This window comes from Equus quagga, chromosome 3, assembly GCF_021613505.1.
Source record: "Equus quagga isolate Etosha38 chromosome 3, UCLA_HA_Equagga_1.0, whole genome shotgun sequence".
NCBI classification, from domain to species: Eukaryota; Metazoa; Chordata; class Mammalia; order Perissodactyla; family Equidae; genus Equus; species Equus quagga.
Window position 1 is genome coordinate 44,605,189 of NC_060269.1, and position 20,580 is coordinate 44,625,768.

At 38.7% G+C, this 20,580-nt stretch overlaps 1 protein-coding gene across 6 annotated transcripts in view; it reads right to left on the reverse strand.

Annotated features, from left to right (window-relative positions):
- The window catches only part of GASK1B (golgi associated kinase 1B), a 66,802-nt gene that overhangs the window by 17,253 nt on the left and 28,969 nt on the right, over window positions 1-20,580 (reverse strand). For all 6 annotated transcript variants that reach the window (XM_046656630.1, XM_046656628.1, XM_046656629.1 and 3 more), the window contains one exon: window positions 14,460-14,674. In XM_046656630.1, the coding sequence (XP_046512586.1) occupies window positions 14,460-14,674 (215 nt within the window). The remainder of the gene's footprint in view (window positions 1-14,459; window positions 14,675-20,580) is intronic.

Sequence of the window (20,580 nt, forward strand, 5' to 3'; positions counted from 1 at the left end):
TGTTCTTCGGCATTTTTTTTTAATGTCTCAATGAAAAGAATGAAGACCTTGGGGAAAAAAATCTGAGGATAAAATCTCAACTAGCTTCCTGAATTCTGTAGACTGAGAGCTCTGTAGTTAACAAATACAACAGGAGGTAGTCCCTGCAGTTTCCCCCATCTATGCAAAAATGACAGGCAGACAGACAGATAGATACATGATAAATAGGCAGACATTTGTGAGACAATTAAAAATTTGACCAATGACTGGATATTTGACTGGAATTATTACAAATTTTTCTTTTGGGTGGGATAATGATTATGTGCTTGTGTATTCTATCTTTTAGTGATACATACTGAAATATTTATAGATGAAAGAATATGATGTCTGAGATTTGCTTCAAATTAATATGGGCATAGGAAGTAAATAGGAATAGAGATGAAACAAGACTGGTCATGAGTTGATTAATTATTATATTTGGATGAGGGTTCATTATAATATTTTATCTACTTCTGTTCTGTTTAAACTTTTCCACAATAAATTTTCTAATATACTATGTCATTTAAAATTCATTTTCTGAGAGAAGAGCCAAGATGGCGCCGTGAGTAGTCCTCTTTGTCTCTCGCCCTTCGAGTCTACAATTATTTGGACACTTATCGCTTGACAAAGGATATCCAGACAGCATCTCAGGACGTCTGAGACACCCACGCGACTATACATCGGAAGGCGGATGGACTTTCCTCCGGGAGGATGTGGAAATAGGTGAAAACTCTCCGACCCCGACGGGCAGCCTAGTACCCGCAAGCGGCTTTCTTCCAACGGACGCCCCCAGAGGATCCACACACATCTAGGGCAGGAGCGAGAACACAACAGAGGAGCGACGGTGGAAACAGGTGACCAGAACCCTACCTAAACCCCCTGCAATTACTCCTAAACGCAGAGGGAAACTTTGGAGTTGCACACCTGAGCCCGCGGGGAGAGTCTCTCCCCGCCATTGGCGGGGAGACCCAGCCTGGTGCTCGGGGCGCCCGGAGGGTCCCAGAGAGAGACACGGAGGGCACAGAGATCTCCCAGCTGCCGTTGCCCGCCCCGTGGGACTAGGGATTGCCGGAGATCTCGGAGAGGACCGGGGCCGGGGGAATTTTCAAAGGCCGGTTCTGCGACCCGGAGGGGAAGCGCCGGAGCTCCGCCAGGCAGCAGACAAAACTCTCTGTCTGCCATTAGCAGAGGGGCCATGCCCAGCATTCACGGCTCTGGCAGAGGCCCGGAGAGAAGCCCTGAGGGCGGGGCGACCCCCAGCTGCCATTGCCCGCCCCGTGGGGCTAGGGATTGCCAGAGATCTCGGAGAGGACCGGGGCGGGGGGAACTTTCAAAGGCCGGTTCTGCGACCCGGAGGGGAAGCGCCGGAGCTCTGCCCGGGCAGCAGACAAAACTCTCTGTCTGCCGTTAGCAGAGGGGCCATGCTGAGCATTCACGGCTCCGGGAGAGGCCCGGAGAGAATCCCAGAGGGAGGGGCGACCCCCAGCTGCCGTTGCCCACCCCGTGAGGCTAGGGATTGCCGGAGATCTCAGAGAGGACTGGGGCTGGAGAGAGTTCCAGAGACCCAGCTTAGTAGCCTAGGGGGAAACCCTACAGGCTCACAGCAGCCTTAGGGAAAGCCTCTGCACAGCACCAGTAGAAGGCACCCAGCCGCCAGCCACAAGGCTGGAAGACCCCAGGGCAAAAGCAGCATAGCTAGGTGTACTAACCACAGACTGTAGAAGATGCCAATAGCTCTCCTGCGACCCATAGAGGACAAGTGAGATTTGGTGGGTGCCGACAGCAACGGAGCGACAAATATAAGTGATCCCACCCCTGGCCGTTGGAAAAGCCCATAACACCGTTGCAGACCCCAAGGAGAGAGCACATTTAGGTGGGCTGCAACAGTAGGCATCTGCAGCCTGAAGCCCCCCTGTGACGGCCCCCACGGCAGAGGAGGGAATCCAAAGGGCCACTGTGGCTATGAAGAGGGGCCCAGGCCCAGTTAGCAACTACAGACAGGGTTCCTGGTTGGTGAAATATAAACAGCTGCTCCTCCCACCGCAGCAGCTGAAACAAGTGAAAGGAGCAACTAAACTCTATCTCCATGCGGAGGCACAAATCAACAACATCAAGCAATATGAAAAAATACATTAAATCTCCAAAACAGAAAGAAAGCAACAAATACACAGAAAACAATCCCAAAGAAAATGAGATATATAACCTAAATGACGATGACTTCAAAACAGCCATCATTAAGATTCTCAATGAGTTAAGAGAGAATTCTGACCGACAACACAACGAGTTCAGGAGCTATGTCACAAAAGAGTTTGATACGATAAAGAAGAACCAAACAGAAATATTGGAAATGAAGAACACAATAGAGGAGATTAAGAAAAATCTAGATGCTCTGAACAGTAGGGCCGATAATATGGAGGAAAGAATTAGCAATTTGGAAGATGGCAATATAGAATTGTTGCAGGCAGAGGAGGAGAGAGAAGCAAGACTTAAAAGAAATGAAGAAACTCTCCGAGAATTATCAGACACAATTAGGAGATGCAACGTAAGGATTATAGGTATACCAGAGGGAGAAGAGAAGGAGAAAGGGGCAGAAAACCTATACAAAGAAATAATGGCTGAGAACTTCCCAAATCTGGTGAGGGAGATGGATCTTCAGGTGACAGAAGCCAATAGATCTCCAAACTTTATCAATGCAAGAAGACCAACTCCACGGCATATAGTAGTGAAGCTAGCAAAAGTCAACGACAAGGAGAAAATATTAAGGACAGCCAGGCAAAAGAAACTAACCTACAAAGGAACCCCCATCAGGCTATCAGCAGATTTCTCAGCAGAAACTTTACAGGCTAGAAGAGAGTGGAATGATATATTCAAAAATCTGAAGGACAAAAATCTACAGCCGAGAATTCTCTACCCAGCGAAAATATCCTTCAAATACGATGGAGAAATAAAAACTTTCCCAGATAAACAAAAATTAAGGGAGTTCATTGCCACAAAACCTCCTCTTCAGGAAATCCTCAGGAAAACCCTCATTCCTGAAAAATCCAAAAAAGGAAAGGGGCTACAAAACCAAGAGCAGAGGAGATAAGTAGAAGGACAACAACAGAGAGTAGCAGCTCTACATCAGAACAGATTAAACCATGGGACGAGAAACAAAGGAAACTGAAGAAAACCGGAAAACAAGACACAAAATGGGAGTGGTAGGCCCCCACGTCTCAATAATCACTCTAAATGTAAATGGATTGAACTCCCCAATCAAAAGACACAGAGTGGCAGGATGGATCAAAGAACAAGATCCAACAATATGCTGCCTCCAGGAAACACACCTCAGCCCCAAAGACAAACACAGACTCAGAGTGAAGGGATGGAGAACAATACTCCAAGCTAATAATGAACAAAAGAAAGCAGGTGTCGCTATACTAATATCAGACAAGGTAGATTTCAAAGCAAAACAGATAAAGAAAGATAAAGAGGGACAGTATATAATGATAAAAGGGACTCTCCACCAAGAAGACATAACACTTATAAATATATACGCACCCAACACAGGAGCACCAAAATTTGTAAAGCAACTCTTAATAGAACTAAAAGAAGACATCAACAACAATACAATAATAGTAGGGGACCTCAACACACCATTAACACCAATGGACAGAACATCCAGACAGAAAATCAACAAGGAAATAATAGAATTAAATGAAAAATTAGACCAGATGGACTTAATAGATATATATAGAACACTTCATCCAAAAACAGCAGGTTACACATTCTTCTCAAGTGCACATGGAACATTCTCAAGGATTGACCATATTTTGGGAACCAAAGCAAACATCAATAAATACAAGAGAGTTGAAATAATATCAAGCATCTTTTCTGATCATAACGCTATTAAACTAGAAATCAACTACAAGAAAAAAGCAGAGAAAGGTGCAAAAATGTGGAGACTAAACAACACGCTTCTCAACAAACAATGGATCATTGAAGAAATTAAAGAAGAAATCAAATATTATCTGGAGACAAATGAAAATGAGAACACGACATACCAAATCATTTGGGATGCAGCAAAAGCAGTCCTAAGAGGGAAATTCATCGCAATACAGGCTCACCTCACTAAACAAGAAAAAGCTCACGTAAGCAACCTCAAACGACACCTAACGGAACTAGAAAAAGAAGAACAAACAAAGCCCAGAGTCAGTAGAAGGAGGGAAATAATAAAAATAAGAGCAGAAATAAACGATATTGAAACAAAAAAGACAATAGAAAGGATCAATGAAACAAAGAGTTGGTTCTTCGAAAGAATTAACAAAATTGACAAACCCCTAGCCAGACTCACCAAGAAAAGAAGAGAGAAAGCGCAAATTAATAAAATCAGGAATGACAGAGGAGAAATCACAACAGATACCAATGAAATACAAGAGATCATAAGAGAATACTATGAAAAACTATATGCCAACAAATTGAACAACTTGGAAGAAATGGACAAATTCCTAGACTCCTACAATCTCCCCAAACTGAATCAGGAAGAAATGGAGAATCTGAATAGACCAATCACAAGTAAGGAAATAGAAACGGTAATCAAAAACCTCCCCAAAAACAAGAGTCCAGGACCAGACGGCTTCTCTGGAGAATTCTACCAAACATTCAAAGAAGACTTAATACCTATTCTCCTCAAACTGTTCCAGAAAATTGAGAAAGATGGAGAACTCCCTAACACATTCTATGAAGCCAACATCACTCTGATCCCCAAACCTGACAAGGACAACACAAAGAAGGAGAACTACAGGCCGATATCACTGATGAACATAGATGCAAAAATCCTCAACAAAATTTTGGCAAACCGATTACAGCAATACATCAAAAAGATTATACACCATGATCAAGTGGGATTTATACCAGGGACACAGGGATGGTTCAACATCCGCAAGTCAATCAACGTGATACACTACATCAACAAAATGAAAAACAAAAACCACATGATCATCTCAATGGACGCAGAGAAAGCATTCGACAAGATCCAACACCCATTTATGATAAAAACCCTCAGTAAAATGGGTATAGAAGGAAAGTACCTCAACATAATAAAGGCCATATATGATAGACCCACAGCCAACATCATACTCAATGGACAAAAGCTGAAAGCCATCCCTCTGAGGACAGGAACAAGACAAGGGTGCCCACTTTCACCACTCCTATTCAACATAGTACTGGAGGTGCTGGCCAGAGCAATTCGGCAGGAAAAAAAAATAAAAGGAATTAAAATTCATTTTCCAATCAAATAGAAGTCTTCAGAGTTTTTCTGCAAGAAGTAACACAATTAAAAGGGAAGCAGGAAAGATACATTCAGCAATGATTTGCACAATAAACTGCAGTTGGAGAAGACTAAAGACAAGAAAACCAGTTCGGAGTGTCACATGACATCTTGATGGATATTGATAAGAGTCTGATTAGTGTAGCGTTAATAGGAATGAAAAGGAAAACATGCCTGGAGTGATTGTGGAGAATTGTCAGTGCTACTGAGTTTAGTGCTAGTCAAATATGAGGCACTAAGCAAAGGAAGATTCGAAAATTTCAAACCTGGCTGATTTTAAAAATAGTAATGTCATGAACAGAAATAGGTAAGTCAAGAGGGCAAATTGTCAGGGGGTGATGCGACAAATTTACTTCTAGACATCAAGTCTGAAAGGCTGAAATGACAACTTGCTAGCTATTTAAAGTAAATTATTATTTAGCTACCTATGCATAAATCTGATGTCCTTTGCTCTCTCTCATCAATCGTGATGACAAAAATAAAGAGCCATATTAAAGTTTTATAATAAAATAACTGAATAAAAAATAGAAGCCAAGTCTTCTTGGAAATATCAAGATAGCCCAAATCCTTCTTTAATAAAAATACTTTCATGGCATGGTTTATCCATTTCATTTATATCATTTTCTCTGCAAAAATCTCTGTGTTCTTTCATATCAGAAGTCAATCCGTATGTTTCTTTTACATCAGTTCCCCTGTCTTTTTGTTAGATGTGTAAAGACACATCTAAACACACAAAGCAATAAAGACATTGTAGGTGCCCAATAAATACCCAGTTTTCTGGTCAGTTTGTCATGTGTTGCAAGCAGTACTCAGAAGAAGAACACGGTAGTGTCACAAGATAATTTGGAAAATCTTCTGAGGCCTTAAGGTAAGCCCCATATTGTGGCATCATTAATAACGAAAATAATTTCCCCTAGTGACAAAGTATGAACATATGTAGAATTGAAACTGTCAGTCAGACTTCTGAACTTCATTTATAACAAAGGGCAAACTTAGTTTTATACAATTAAAATTCCGTAGTAACTACAATACATTTCAGTGCTTAGTATGGTCATAACTGTGAAGTTAGGAGTTTGTTATTTTTAATGCCTAGCATGTCACATGACAGTCCCCGTGTCCTTTACCTTAGTAAGTGACTCTCTGTAATCAAGTGAACCACTATGATTCTCACCATAAAAAGAAATTGTGAAGATTTTTCAACAAACAATAAAAGGTAGGAATATATTGTTCTCTAAACCCTCTGATTCTTGGCGATCTTTGCTCCCTAGATCCCAGATAATTCAGCATGCCAACCAATACTTTCAAAGCTAATCCTAGACTTTCTTTGCTACTTGAAGCCAAGACAGTATCTGACATCATCACTCGTTGTTTGCTAGCAAATGAACAAGAAACTAAGCCATTTGCTTTCTTGGACTTACCAATAAATACATGGCTGGAGGCTATTTTGATTGGCAGTATGCTAATCCTTCAAAACAATAAAACTGACCCAAACTATTTGAAATCCCAGTATCCGGTCCTCTGGATTGCTATGCCTCTTGCTGTGAGAGCACCTGCCTGTGTTTTTCCTCAGTGACCTCTAAAAGTTGGAGGCGAGACCCTTGATCACTGAGGAGCAGGAATAAAGGAGGGGAGGCTTGGAAGGCCCCTATAATCTATCATGGAGGCACAGTTAGAATCTTTCTTTGCCTAGCAGATAGACTATTCCTCCAGAAACAAATATTCTTTTAGTGAAAAGTAGTATTTCCTCTTATTTAGATGATAGTTGGTTGGAATTTTTACTTTTACTAATATCACATCATTGAGTGGAAAAAATGATGCACAGATTGAAAAATAGGAGATAATAGGCCAAAGATTAACATTTGTTAATCAAATTCACTATATTCAAGAACTAGATCATTAGAAGCCAGGTAAGAGTTAGGAAAGTTAACTGAAGAGAGACTACTCCAGGAGACAAGGCTTACCAATTCAGATTGTTGCTGCTTGTTGAATTTATGAACATTAAGTTCATTACTCACAGCCATCTGGGAGAAAACTACCTCAGTGGAACAGGAAGTGTCCATAAGCATCATTTTTCCCACTCTGAACTTCTTCACACTTTCAGCCCTTGGATAGAATTCCTCTCTCTGAAGCTCTCTTCCTGGCTCTTGTACTCACCTGATTTCTGCAGGTTCCTCAGTTTCTAGACTAAACGTCACATTCTCTGGCCACATTCTTACCTCCAATTCCACCAGCACTAATAGCATCTTATTTGTTTCTATAGGATTTTAACTTAACTCAATTATGACACCTGAAGTATTCTGATATGATTATCTGTCTCTTCTACAAGATTGTGTAACTCTTGTTTTTTTGGCAGGGAAAGATATTCCCTCAGCTAACATCCGTTCCCAATCTTCCTTCTTTTTTCGTTTTTCCCCAAAGCCCCAGTGCATAGTCGTATATCTTAGTTGCAAGTCCTTCTAGTTCTTCTATGTGAGCCACCACCACAGTACAGCAACTGATAAACGAGTGGTATGGTTCCAATACTAGAAAACAAACCCAGGCCACCGAAGCAGTGAGAGTGCCAAACCCTAACCACCAGACCATCAGGGCTGGCTCTAGATTGTGTAACTCTTGAGGGCAGAGAGATGGTCTCATCCATCTTTTTATCACCAGCACTAAACCTTCTAAATGTCTGGAATAGAGAAGATCTCAAAAAAAGTCTATAAAATGCAAGTGGAAAAAATATGTGTAACTTATCTTGTTCATGATGGAAGCAAATATCTCCCAAGACATCTCTCTGTTGGTCTCCATCATGTCCTCCTTAATTTCTCATCAAACAAAAAGTTATTCTTAGAAAATATAAGTGCAGAGAAAACTCCATTAAATAGTAAAAATATTAAATATTTTCTATTCAGTTGATTTTTCATTTCCTTTAAACTTCTAATTGTCTTCCTTTAACAAAACTTTGTTTGTTGCAAGCATATTTTATTTCTTTCACTTTTAACATTTTTAATTTGACACTTTGGATATCATATTTTAATATAACTGGGTAGTTTTCTTTGATCAAAAAACAATACCCTCAGTAACTGTGACATTTTCAGACACTCTGCTGCTAATTGAAAGGTTACAAAGTTAAAGAAGACAGGGACTCGCCCTTGAGAAATTCAAAGCTTATTAAAAAAGACAGACTAGTCAAAAACAATTAAAACTCAATAGGCTAAGATCTATCATATAAACATGAAAGCACATAAGAGTAGAAAAGATGAAATGACTTGGAAAAGACTTACAGTTTAATGAATAAAAATGATAAAATATTTTACTTCTTATATTAATACTTATCTCAACTATTATTTCTGGATGATTAATTTCTTAATTAATATGTAATACTAAGTACATACTAGGCTTTATTCTAAATCCTTTAAGTGTATAAAAGTATTGAATCCTCTCAAGAGCCCTCTATATAAACAATGTTATTATTGCTACTTTACAGATGAGGAAACTGAGGCAGAGGGAGGTTAAGAACTTTGCAATGTCAAAAAATTAGTATTGGCAGTTGGGATTCAAATTTAGCAGGCTGGCTCCAGAATCTCAGCTCCTAACCATCACACAGACTACCTCTGAGATCAAGAAGCAAGTTTTCTACATCCTAAATCTTCTCCTCCTATTTTATATAATCTTTTGAAAGAAACTGGACTAAATCTGGGAAACTCAAATGCTCTCCAGAATACTACTCTTTGTCATCCTAATGGAGGTGAATTTTATCTACGCAGTTCATACTCCCACGCTTCAAGAATAAAAGGTTACTTGTGCCTCTGTCACATTTTACAGACCCAGTAAAATGGCATGGTCTTTGTGAATGTAGATTTGTTAATTGGGTGGAACAAAAAGAATGCTGTGTACAGAAAATTAACAACTGGGTTCTGTATTCTCTTGCCCTTGCTGTAGCATCATAGAGCAAGTGATTTTAGCTCGCTTCAGGCACAACTTTTCTAAGATTGTGCACAAAATCCATCCAATACATTCCAAGACATTCCCAAACACCATTGCAAATAAGGCATATATTCGACTTTAAAATAAAAATTTCAGTATAAATGATGAAAAGGATTATTGTATAAAAGATTATTTAATATGGTACTCATGAAAAATAGCCTGTTTGTTCATTTATTTGTCCAATAAACATTTTCAATAAACATCTCTCTATAAACATTGTATGATGTTAAATATAGCAAGTAAAAAGATCCATTGATATCTGATCTTATAGGGGCCGGCCCCAGGGCTGAGTGGTTAAGTTTGTGCACTCCATTTCAGCAGCCCAGGGTTTCGCTGGTTCGGATTCCGGGCTTGGAGATGGCACCACTCATCAGGCCATGCTGAGGCAGCATCCCACATGCCACAACTAGAAGGACCTACTACTGGAATATACAACTATGTACTGGGGGGACTTTGGGGAGAAGAAGAAGAAGAAAAGGATTGGTAAAAGATGTTAGCTCAGGTGCCAATCTTTAAAAAAAAGATATGATCTTATAAAAAGGGGTCTGGCCAGGAGGCATAGTGGTTAAGTTTGCAGGCTCTGCTTCAGTGGCCCGGGGTTTGCAGGTTCAGGTGCTGGGCACAGACCTAACACTGTTCCTCAAGCCACGCTATGGCAGCATCCCACACAAAATAGAGGAAGATTGGCACAGATGTTAGCTCAGTTACAATCTTCCTCAAGCACAAAGAGGAAGATTGGCAACAGATGTTTGCTCCGCAACAATCTTCCTCACATACACACAAAAAAGATATGATCTTATAAAAAAACCACAAAATTTCTCTATAGTAAAATCTACTAAGAGCAAAATCAAAAGAATAACAACAAAGTAAGAAAAAATATTTGAGACATATAGGATTGATAAAGGCTAATTTTCATGATATACAAAATGTTTTTGACATAAGAATAAGGAAAAGGATACAAAATGCAATAAAAAGGGGCAATGATTTGAACAGGCAATTCACCGAAAATAAAACACAAATAATCAATAATTGAAAATATGATATCCTTAAGCTCACTCATAATGAAAGAACTGGAAATATAAACAAAACCCCGTTACTCTCCATAAAATCAGCAAAAACATTAATTAGTTTTCCACTTCCAAAAGTTGGCAAGAGAGAGGGAAATAGGCACTTTCATACCTTGAAATTGTAAAATGCTGCAACATCTACGGGAAATTAGCCTTTTGTCTACTACACTATGGAAGGTAAATAAGTGTTGGATGACTGAAAAGGGTACTCCATTCTCAAGACACCATCCTCGTATATACAATTGATATACTTTGGTAAATACTAACCAGATTGACTCTTAACAATCAGATTAATTTCTGACTTTTACATTCAGTGCTTTAGCCAGAGCCAAAATGAGGAACTCTAATCTTGGAGTCATAACTTAGACAGGTTCCAGTAAAGTCTTGCGGAGATCTCACCCTCATGGATTATCAAGAACGAGAAACCCCTCAACCCTTCCCCAGGCAGAAGGAACAAGAGAGTAGACCACAAATAGAACCGACCTCCCCTAGAATCAGTTCCTGCAGAGGTAAGCAGCAGACTGATGCACAATATCTCAAGCCAAAGGTGATCTTGGCTCATACAGTTTGAGTGGATTGGAGGGAGTCATCCAGGTAATAAATGACAAAGCCTGAACTAAGATAGGAGCACAAGCTATACCTTAAAGAAGATGGGTCGGGGAGATAACAAGGATTTTGTCACTGTATGGATGGGAGGGTAAGTATCACAAAGCACCTAGATGATTCGCAAATTTTTGACTTAGAAAATTGGATGATGATGGTGCCATTCTCTCATAAAATGAATAGGAGGAAGCATTGCTCAGAAGTCTCTTAAGCCAGAACTCCTGAGTTTGACTCCAGTTCTATTGCATTCCAGCTATGTGATCCTGGTCAAGTTACTTAATTTCTCGTTGCCTTGATCTCCTCATCTCTAAATGGAAATAAGAATATCTCCTTCATATGGTTGACATGAGGATTAAATAACTTATCTTAGTGCTTAGTATCAAGTGCTTAGAACAGTGCCAGGCAGATAGCAAGTGTTACATGACTGTTACAGTTTTAGTTTAACGATTTGAAATATTATCTTTGTTGAAAATTTATAATAGTGATTTCATGTGCCCAGATTGGTCCTCAAGACCACAGACAATGGATGCAATGATGATAAAAGCTGCTGTTGCACTTAGAAGGAGAGGGTGGCTCGGCTGGAATTTGCTCTTGCTCAGCCAGGGTAACGAACAGAGAGAAGTTACAAAGTGAACACACATCTTGTGAAAACAGCTCTCTTCCTCCGTGTTCTATTGTACCTCTCAACAATAGCACGAAGTATCACTACCCCCCTAAATAACTGTGCTTCAGACAAATGGTATATTTAGGATGCCCTAAATATCATATGAAGATTGACAGCCCCGTATTCTTCCTCACGCTTTTCCCTATCCGCTCTATCATTTACAGCCTACAATCCTACTCAAACTCTTCCTCCTTCACTATCTACTTGATGGCAAAGTGCTCTCCCTCTTTTGACCTCATAACAGTAAGAACTTAAATTACTTCAGCCAGCCATTCTTACATGGATCTATCTTTTTGTTTCATGCGCTATATTTTCCTAACTAAATAAATTTTTTAAAAAACCAAACTTGGGCTGGCCCAGTGGCATAGCAGTTAAGTTCATGGTCTCTGCTTTGGTGGCCCAGGGTTCACCAGTTCGGATCCCAGGCACGGACCTACACATCACTTACCAAGCCATTCTGTGGCAGGTGTTCCACATAGAAAATTGAGGAGGATGGGCACAGATGTTAGTTCAGGGCTAATCTTCTTCAAAATAAATACATAAATATAATTTTAAAAAAAACAAACTTGGGGTGGGCAGTGGAGACAACTACCTTATACTACTTTGCTACCCCCATGTTTTTTTTCTATAGTATAATGCACAGATATTGCATAAATACATCTTCACTGATTGAATGATAGTTGTAGCTCCCCTCAATACAAAGGGGAATGATAAAGACAGAGGGTAGGTTGAGATTTAGTTGAAGATTCCATAATTAAAACAAATATCACTAGAGACAATTTCTGAAAGGGTTTGCCCTCTCAGTTATAGGTTAGCTCTTATGTTCATCGGCTAAAAAACTCAAGGTCATATCTTTCTCATAGACTTCACTACCAGGTTCATGCTTGCTCCCCATCTTCTCACTAGTCATCATCCTCAGGAACTTCAACATCCATGCTGACCACTCCCCAAACATCTGGCCTCATAGTGAGTACCTTTACTACTTAACCCTAGAAATCTTTATCCATTCTCTACTTTATTGCTAATACATTTTATGACACCAACTTCTTTCATTAACCTAAGGATAACTTGGTAGTTGTTATTCAATAATGATTAAAAATATGGAATCCAGAGTTAGCCAAACATGCTGAAATCTCTATTTTGGAACTTATTAGCTATATAACACCAAACAAGTTAGGTAGAGACAATTCTCCAAGGCATTTCTGCACATCTTATATCAGGTTTTGTTCTGTGCTATCTCTTCAAGGACCTTAGTATAACAAAGAGCCTTGGAAGATACAAACAGTGTCTCCCTCTAGGGTGGAAGGCAGCTTTGTTTCCTGACCAAGATAATAAAGATAATGTCTTCTTCTGGGGCAAATGTTGGGCAGGTTTGCTAGCAGTCTCTTATCAGATTGGGGATTTCCCAAGCTTGGAGTTCCTCGGCAGTGACACAAACCCACTATATGTAGCATTCTCCAGGGCCACTTTGTATATTGAAATAGAAATTGAAATGAATTGAAATGGAACTTGAAAAGCTAAGGAATATGAAGCTCATGCTACCTGCTGTACCGTGAGTAATGAAGTCACTTGTCTCTGACCCAGGAGTCTTTCATTCTGCTAGTATCTATGAACATGTGGCTGGCTAACTTGCTACCTTGAAAGAAGAGTAAGATCTCAGAACTTTCACAGTTCTTGATAATAGCCTCTTTATGCCTCAGTTTCCCTACCTGTAAAATGCGGAGAAGGTGCTTACGTCACAGAGTTAGTATGTTAATTAATGGAATAATGAGATAATACATATGCAACGCTTAAAAGAAGCCTGAGCCTCATAGCTGGACTCTTCAATAGTATTTGGTGACTCTTTACTGCCTTCTTGCCAAACCAAATGGCCTGCTCTCCAGCTCAGTTCTCACTGGTGGCTCTGCAGCACTGACATCATAAATCATTCTGTCCTTCTTAAAAGTTCCTAATTCCTAGACTGTGACTCTAGACTAAGCTAGTTTTCTTTCTACATTTTTGTTCCTCTCTAGTTCCTTCTTGAAATGTCACATACAAAAAAAGAATTAGCAAGAGGAGAATGTTTTGCGAATGTCCTAAGATAGTCCCAAATTTCCACAAAATACTAATTAACAATACAACAACAACAGAAGACCAGTTTTTCTAAAATGGAGGAAGGGGAAGGCAGTAATCAGAATGAGAGGCTGAAGAGAGTCATGAGATCTTTATCAAAAGGAGCTAAGAGTTACAAGAAACCTATAAAATGTCAAGTCACTCAATTATGTAGATGGTCTACATTTATTATTCCCAAATATCTAATCTTAAGGAAATATTTCCAAAAAAATACTGGAAATAAAACAAGGGGAATGGTGTCTGTAAGCTATACGGCCAAGTGACCATTGAAACACAGTGTGGAATGATCAGAAGGAAGACAAACTCTAACCATCAATAGATCCCAGGGAATCCTAGTTCCAGCTTTTAGTAGTTGTAAGAATTTGGGTGAGATCCTTAACCTCACCAAACTTCAATTTACTCACCTCCCAAATGGGGTAAGACTATCCACCTTGAAGAGTTGTTGATGGGTTATCTCAATAAATTGTATCTATGATGAGTGGGATTAAAGCACTGAAGAATCGCTTCTTCTGAAATTGATAAAAAGGCTGAGGGATATTTCTGAATATTTCCCAAAAGGATATAAAATTTTGTAATGTGGTACCATATTTGCCAAATACAGCATTATAGAACTTAAACTCTGGCTTCACAAAAACTCAAGGTACAGAAAATTCCTTAGGGTCAGACTTATATAATTCATTGTCAGTCTTAGATAATCACTTACTTGATTTGGTAAACTTACCTGTAACAAAAAATCAAAGAGTGCCATCTTGGACCACTCATGATGATGTATTTCAGTACAACCCCATTCGGGTTTGGGTACTCGGCCATTCTGCCAGCACTTCTGTTTCAGTAACTGCTGATAAGTTCCCCAGGTGAGCTTAATAGAAGAGTGGGTCTCATTACTTGTTGGAGATAAAGACGAGTCCCAGAGAATGACAGGACATGGGCGGCCATCTACGAAATCCGAAAAACAAACATGCTTTTAGCCTGCTATTGACTGAGTGTGCGCCCTTGATCAGTCATTTACTCTTCCACAGCTTCATCCTCTCACCTGTCAAATGTGAGAGTTTGATTAGATGATATTTTATGGTCCCTTTGTCTTTTGAAGTTTTAATGTTTTTATACCTCAATGATGCTTCCTGATAGAAGTCTCATAAAACGGAAAGTCATTGTTAGACGATGAAAGAAAAATTATTTTAAACAAGACACTTTATAGATGTGGCAGGAATAGGCCAATAATCACGTCCTTCTGGTTAATGTGGTTTTATCCCACATCTAAAAGCAGCTACCACAAAAAAGGAAAGAATCCAGACATTTATAATTGTCTATTCAATGTCTGAGTAGAGCTGCTCTCTATTTGTAATAACAACTGTCTGATTTTCTGAGGCCACTTTATGATGTAGGAAGGAAAAGAATTTTTAGAAGTCGCAGATTTAAAAGTGAAATTGTATGGTTCACACCACTCACTATAATCTCCAAAGAAAGAAAAAAGAAGCAAGAGGTTTTTTTCTTTTCTGATAGAAACAATGGTGCTCTTGGCATCGGATCATTTACTCACATATAACTTCAAAAAGTGTATTTAAGCAAATGTCATTTCTTCAATTGCATGTGCATAGGTGATTTTTCAAAAATCTGTCACTCTAATTGCTTTCGTCTCACTCTTGATAGTTTAGAAATTTCATTGCTAAACTGTATAAAAAATGATGAGCCCGAGTGAAATCATCTTAAACAGGGAAGATCATGATGTGGTACATTAAATGACACTTTAAGCTTAAAACCAATGATATCATTTCCAAGCTCTCACTTCCGCCAATGTCACTGAGAGATGATGCTGAGCAGCTTTGCTTATAACTCAAAAACCAGAATGATGCTCTTGAAAAAAAAAACAACTATATCACAAAGATCTGAAAAAGCCCACTTACCTCATTCTTAACAGGCCTGGACAATAGAAGCCTCTGAAATTATGACTGGAATGTCTAGACACATCACAGGAATTTTTTAAAGCCCTTTTAAATAACCTGAGAGGTTTTCAATCTATAACTGAATTCCTTTTTGTTAAAGACTTTTATTTTACCACCTTGCATGTTTGCCTTCTTGCAGAGTCTTATCTCTGGTCCTTAGTGCAGGAAACCATCACCTTCTCTAACCACTCTTGAATTTGGTTACAGTGATCTCAATAATTTTAATAGTATTCACTTAATCAATCTAATCACCTGCATTCCAGTTTTGTCCAAAAGAAAACTCTTTCTACTTTTCGCCTTGCAATTTAGGCCAGGGCATGTGGAAAGTCCTTTAGATTGTGGAAAATATGCCACAGTCATTGACGTACAATTGAGAGAAAAAAGAGAAAGAAACCTGAACTATAACTAAAGAACTTCATTTTTAATATTATCTCCCTCCTTTTTATTTCCTTTTACGTTACTAAATGACTTGAGGCTGCTTGGATCCAATTGTCTTCTTAGCTATAAGATAAATATAATTTTAAATGTATGTCTTCCAAATACTATGCCAATTAAAATAATAATAATAATAAATTCCAGGTCAAAGTCCATCAAGCAGTGGGAGACACGTATAGACCAGTGTAACCAAATGCGAGTAGGAGACACAACACAGCTTCACAGCTTTCGAAGACATGTAGTTCAGACTTCTAAAGATAAACACCAACAAGCTCTGTCTGTCAGTGTATTTGGACCAAAGTTATACACAGAGAGCAGTGTGCATTCTCAGGGCTAGGAAGTATTCAAAGGGAGTTGAAACCTAACACCGAACTTCAACAACACAAATCAATCCCGGAGACAGACAGGCCAGCAGTTTCCTCAGCAATTCACAAAAGGCCCTCAGAGAAACAAGGAAATGATCTACATAAACAATTCAACAGCTAACAACCTTCTGGCTGTTATTCCTTTCCTTGAGAAACATTTGTTTCTTATTTTAAAAGTAATTAAAAGTAAATCTACTCATTTTAGGAAATGTGGAAAAACATTAAGATGTAGAGCTAAGAAAACAAAAATCACCCATAATCTCATCTCCCAGTAATTGGTTCTGTTCTTTGTATATTTACCTCTGGTATTTTCCCATCCCTTCCCTTCTCACCTGAAAATGTAAATTGTTTTTAAGAAATTCAAGGAGTACAGCTTATGGTTAGAGCTCAGACTCTGGAATCCAACAGACCTTTTGAATTGTGGTCACATTACTTCTTAGCTTTATAACATTAGACAAGTTATGCAACCTCTCCTTGTTTTTGTCTTCTGCAAAATGGGTGTGATAATGCATCTTCCAAGTGGACTTTGTTGGGATTAAATAGAATCATGCCCTTAGAGTTCTCAACCTGGTGCCTGACATACATGCACATTCCACAAAGGCTTTGCTCTGACTACTATTACATATATACATTATACAATCAAATAATTCATCAGTCTTCAACAGGCCTTTATTTGTTTATTAAACATCTACCATATGCCAAGCACTATTTTAGACCTGAAACTAAATTAATTAATTAACGCTTTGTGGTATTTTTGCTTTCATGTAAGTTACATTTCCACCAGAGGAAAGAAGCAAAAATCACACAAAAATAAATAAGCTACTTGGGATCATCTTGTATGTACAGTTTGTCATAATTATTTCACAAAATATTATATCATAAACATTTCTCTTATTATTTGTAAATAGCGTTGCCTTAACTGTGATATAATCATTTAGCCTGGTGGTCTTTGTGAACGGCAGATAGTAAATATTTTAGGCTTGGAGAGCCATGTGGCCTCCACCACAACTATTCAACCAGCAAGTGCTCAACTCTGTTGTAGCATGAAAGCAGTTAAAGACAATAAGTCAACAAATGGCCATGACTGTGTTTCATTAAAACTTTATTAGGGACGCCGAAATTTGCACTTCATATAATTTTCACGTGTCATAGTAATATGATTATTCTTTTGACTTTTCTCAACGATTTAAAATTGGAAAAACCTTTTGCAGTTCACAGGCCACACAGAAACAGGCAGTGGGCCATCTGTGGCCCATAAACTGTAGTTATCAACCCCTGATCTTGTCTATGAGTATACTGTATTTCATTTACCATTTCTCTACCTTAGATCGTCACATTTTGCAGGATACATTTTCTATACTATTATTTAAAAAGTTATTCTCAAACTGTCAAAGGAAGCTTTCAGTTGATAGGAATAATTGGCTTTCAATTAATATTCTGTGTTTTTCTCCACATCCATCCATGCTCCCTCAGCAAAATATTTTGAATGCTGACTGTCACCTAAAGACGTTTTGTCCTACCCTGCTGGGTCTCAGTGCACTGCAGGAGAGGGGGATTTCTAGAAAGCAGGGTGAGCAGCAATTGTCAGGCTGAGCCGAGAGTGGCTGTGGGTCCTTTTGACGCACAGGTCTTCTTGCTGTGTATCAGCCCATATGGCTCCTGAGATAATAATAGTAGTCAGTATGGCTCCAGATCTCAGAGTTATGAGCACTTCTGTGAGGAGAATTCCACTTTTTAGAAAATATGGCTGTTAAAAGAATTAAATGAACTTTGATAGATCCGAAAGGATGACAGAAAAATAGCCTCTGAAAACAGGAAACTGGTTAAAGCAACTTACCCTGAAGTGTTTCAGAGATGAGAGGCATTCATCTCTTTGCATTCAGGGTTGTCAAAATGATGCAGTACTGTACTCTCGAGAGAAATCTTAACAGTGAAGAGATAAAATTCTAACTGTCAGAGTAGTGAGAAAGCAGGTTTTAAAAGATACGTGGGTGTTCGTGTGAATTAAATGTTATACAGCTGTCTTTAAAAAGGACATTTGCCAGTAAAACTTTTTTTTCCAAAATCTGAATATTTCACCTATATTTTGATGTTCTCCCAAGTCATTCTTTATTCAGAAGCACCAAGAAGATACTCTTTGGAGAAGATGAACATGAAAATTCACTAAGAATGAATGCTATGCACAATCTCCTTTGCCTGAATTTATTAAATGCCCTTCACTTTGAACGCTGGCTGACTGGTTTTGTTGAACTATAGGTGAATGCTAAGTATTTTGGGTGAAGTTGTGAGTGTCTGTCTGCATTTGTCACTGAGCAAAAATAAGTAAAAACATCCTGAGCTCTGAAATCAAAAGTCCTATCACATGGGCCAAGTTCCAAGATTTCTTGTGAACAAAACAAAAAGGAAACCCACAGCCAACATCATACTCAATGGGCAAAAACTGAGTGCCATCCCCCTGAAAACAGGAAAGAGACAAGGATGCCCTCTATCACCACTCTTATTTAACATAGTACTGGAGGTCCTGACCAGAGCAATCAGGCAAGTAAAAGGAATAAAAGGAATCCAAATAGGGAGGGAAGAAGTGAAACTCTCGCTGTATGCAGATGACATGATCTTATATATAGAAAACCCCAAAGAATCCATTGGAAAACTCTTAGAAGTAATCAACAACTACAGCAAAGTTTCAGGGTATAAAATCAATTTGCATAAATCAGTAGCATTTCTATATTCTAATAACAAAGTAACAGAAAAAGAAATCAAGAACACAATACCATTCACAATCGCAACAAAAAGAATAAAATACCTCAGGGTAAATTTAACTAAGGAAGTGAAGGACTTATATAATGAAAATTACAAGGCCTTTCTGAGAGAATTGTATGACGACATAAGGAGATGGAAAGACATTCCATGTACATGGACTGGAAGAATAAACATAGTTAAGATGTCCATTCTACCTAAAGCAATCTACAGATTCGACGCTATCCCAATCAGAATCCCAATGACATTCTTTACAGAATTAGAACAAAGAATCCTAAAATTCATATGGGGCAACAAAAGACCCCAAATTGCTAAAGCAATCCTGAGAAAAAAGAACAAAATGAGAGGCATCACAATCCCTGACTTCAGAACATACTACAAAGGTACAGTAATCAAAACAGCATGGTACTGGTACAAAAACAGGTGCACAGATCAATGGAACAGAATTGAAAGCCCAGAAATAAAACCACACATCTATGGACAGCTTATCTTCAACAAAGGAGCTGAGGGCATACAATGGAGAAAAGAAAGTCTTTTCAACAAATGGTGCTGGGAAAACTGGAAAGCCATATGTAAAAGAATGAAAATTGACCATTCTTTTTCACCATTCACCAAAATAAACCCAAAATGGATCAAAGACCTAAAGGTGAGACCTGAAACCATAAGACTTCTAGAAGAAAACGTAGGCAGTACACTCTTCGACATCAGTATTAAAAGGATCTTTTCGGATACCATGTCTTCTCAGAGAAGGGAAACAATAGAAAGAATAAACAAATGGGACTTCATCAGCCTAAAGAGCTTCTTCAAGGCAAATTAAAACAGGATTGAAACAAAAAAACAACCCACTAACTGGGAAAAAATATTTGCAAGTCATATATCTGACAAAGGCTTAATATCCATAATATATAAAGAACTCTCACAACTCAACAACAAAAAATCAAACAACCCAATCAAAAAATGGGCTGGAGACATGAACAGACATTTCTCCAAAGAAGATATACAAATGGCCAATAGGCACATGAAAAGATGCTCATCTTCGCTGATCATCAAGGAAATGCAAATCAAAACTACACTAACATATCACCTTACACCCATTAGAATGACAAAAATATCTAAAACTAATAGTAACAAATGTTGGAGAGGTTGTGGAGAAAAAGGAACCCTCATACACTGCTGGTGGGAATGCAAACTGGTGCAGCCACTATGGAAAACAGTATGGAGATTCCTCAAAAAATTAACAATAGAACTACCATACGATCCAGCCATTCCACTACTGGGTATCTATCCAAAGAGCTTGAAGTCACAATTCCAAAAGTCCTATGCACCCCAATGTTCATTGCAG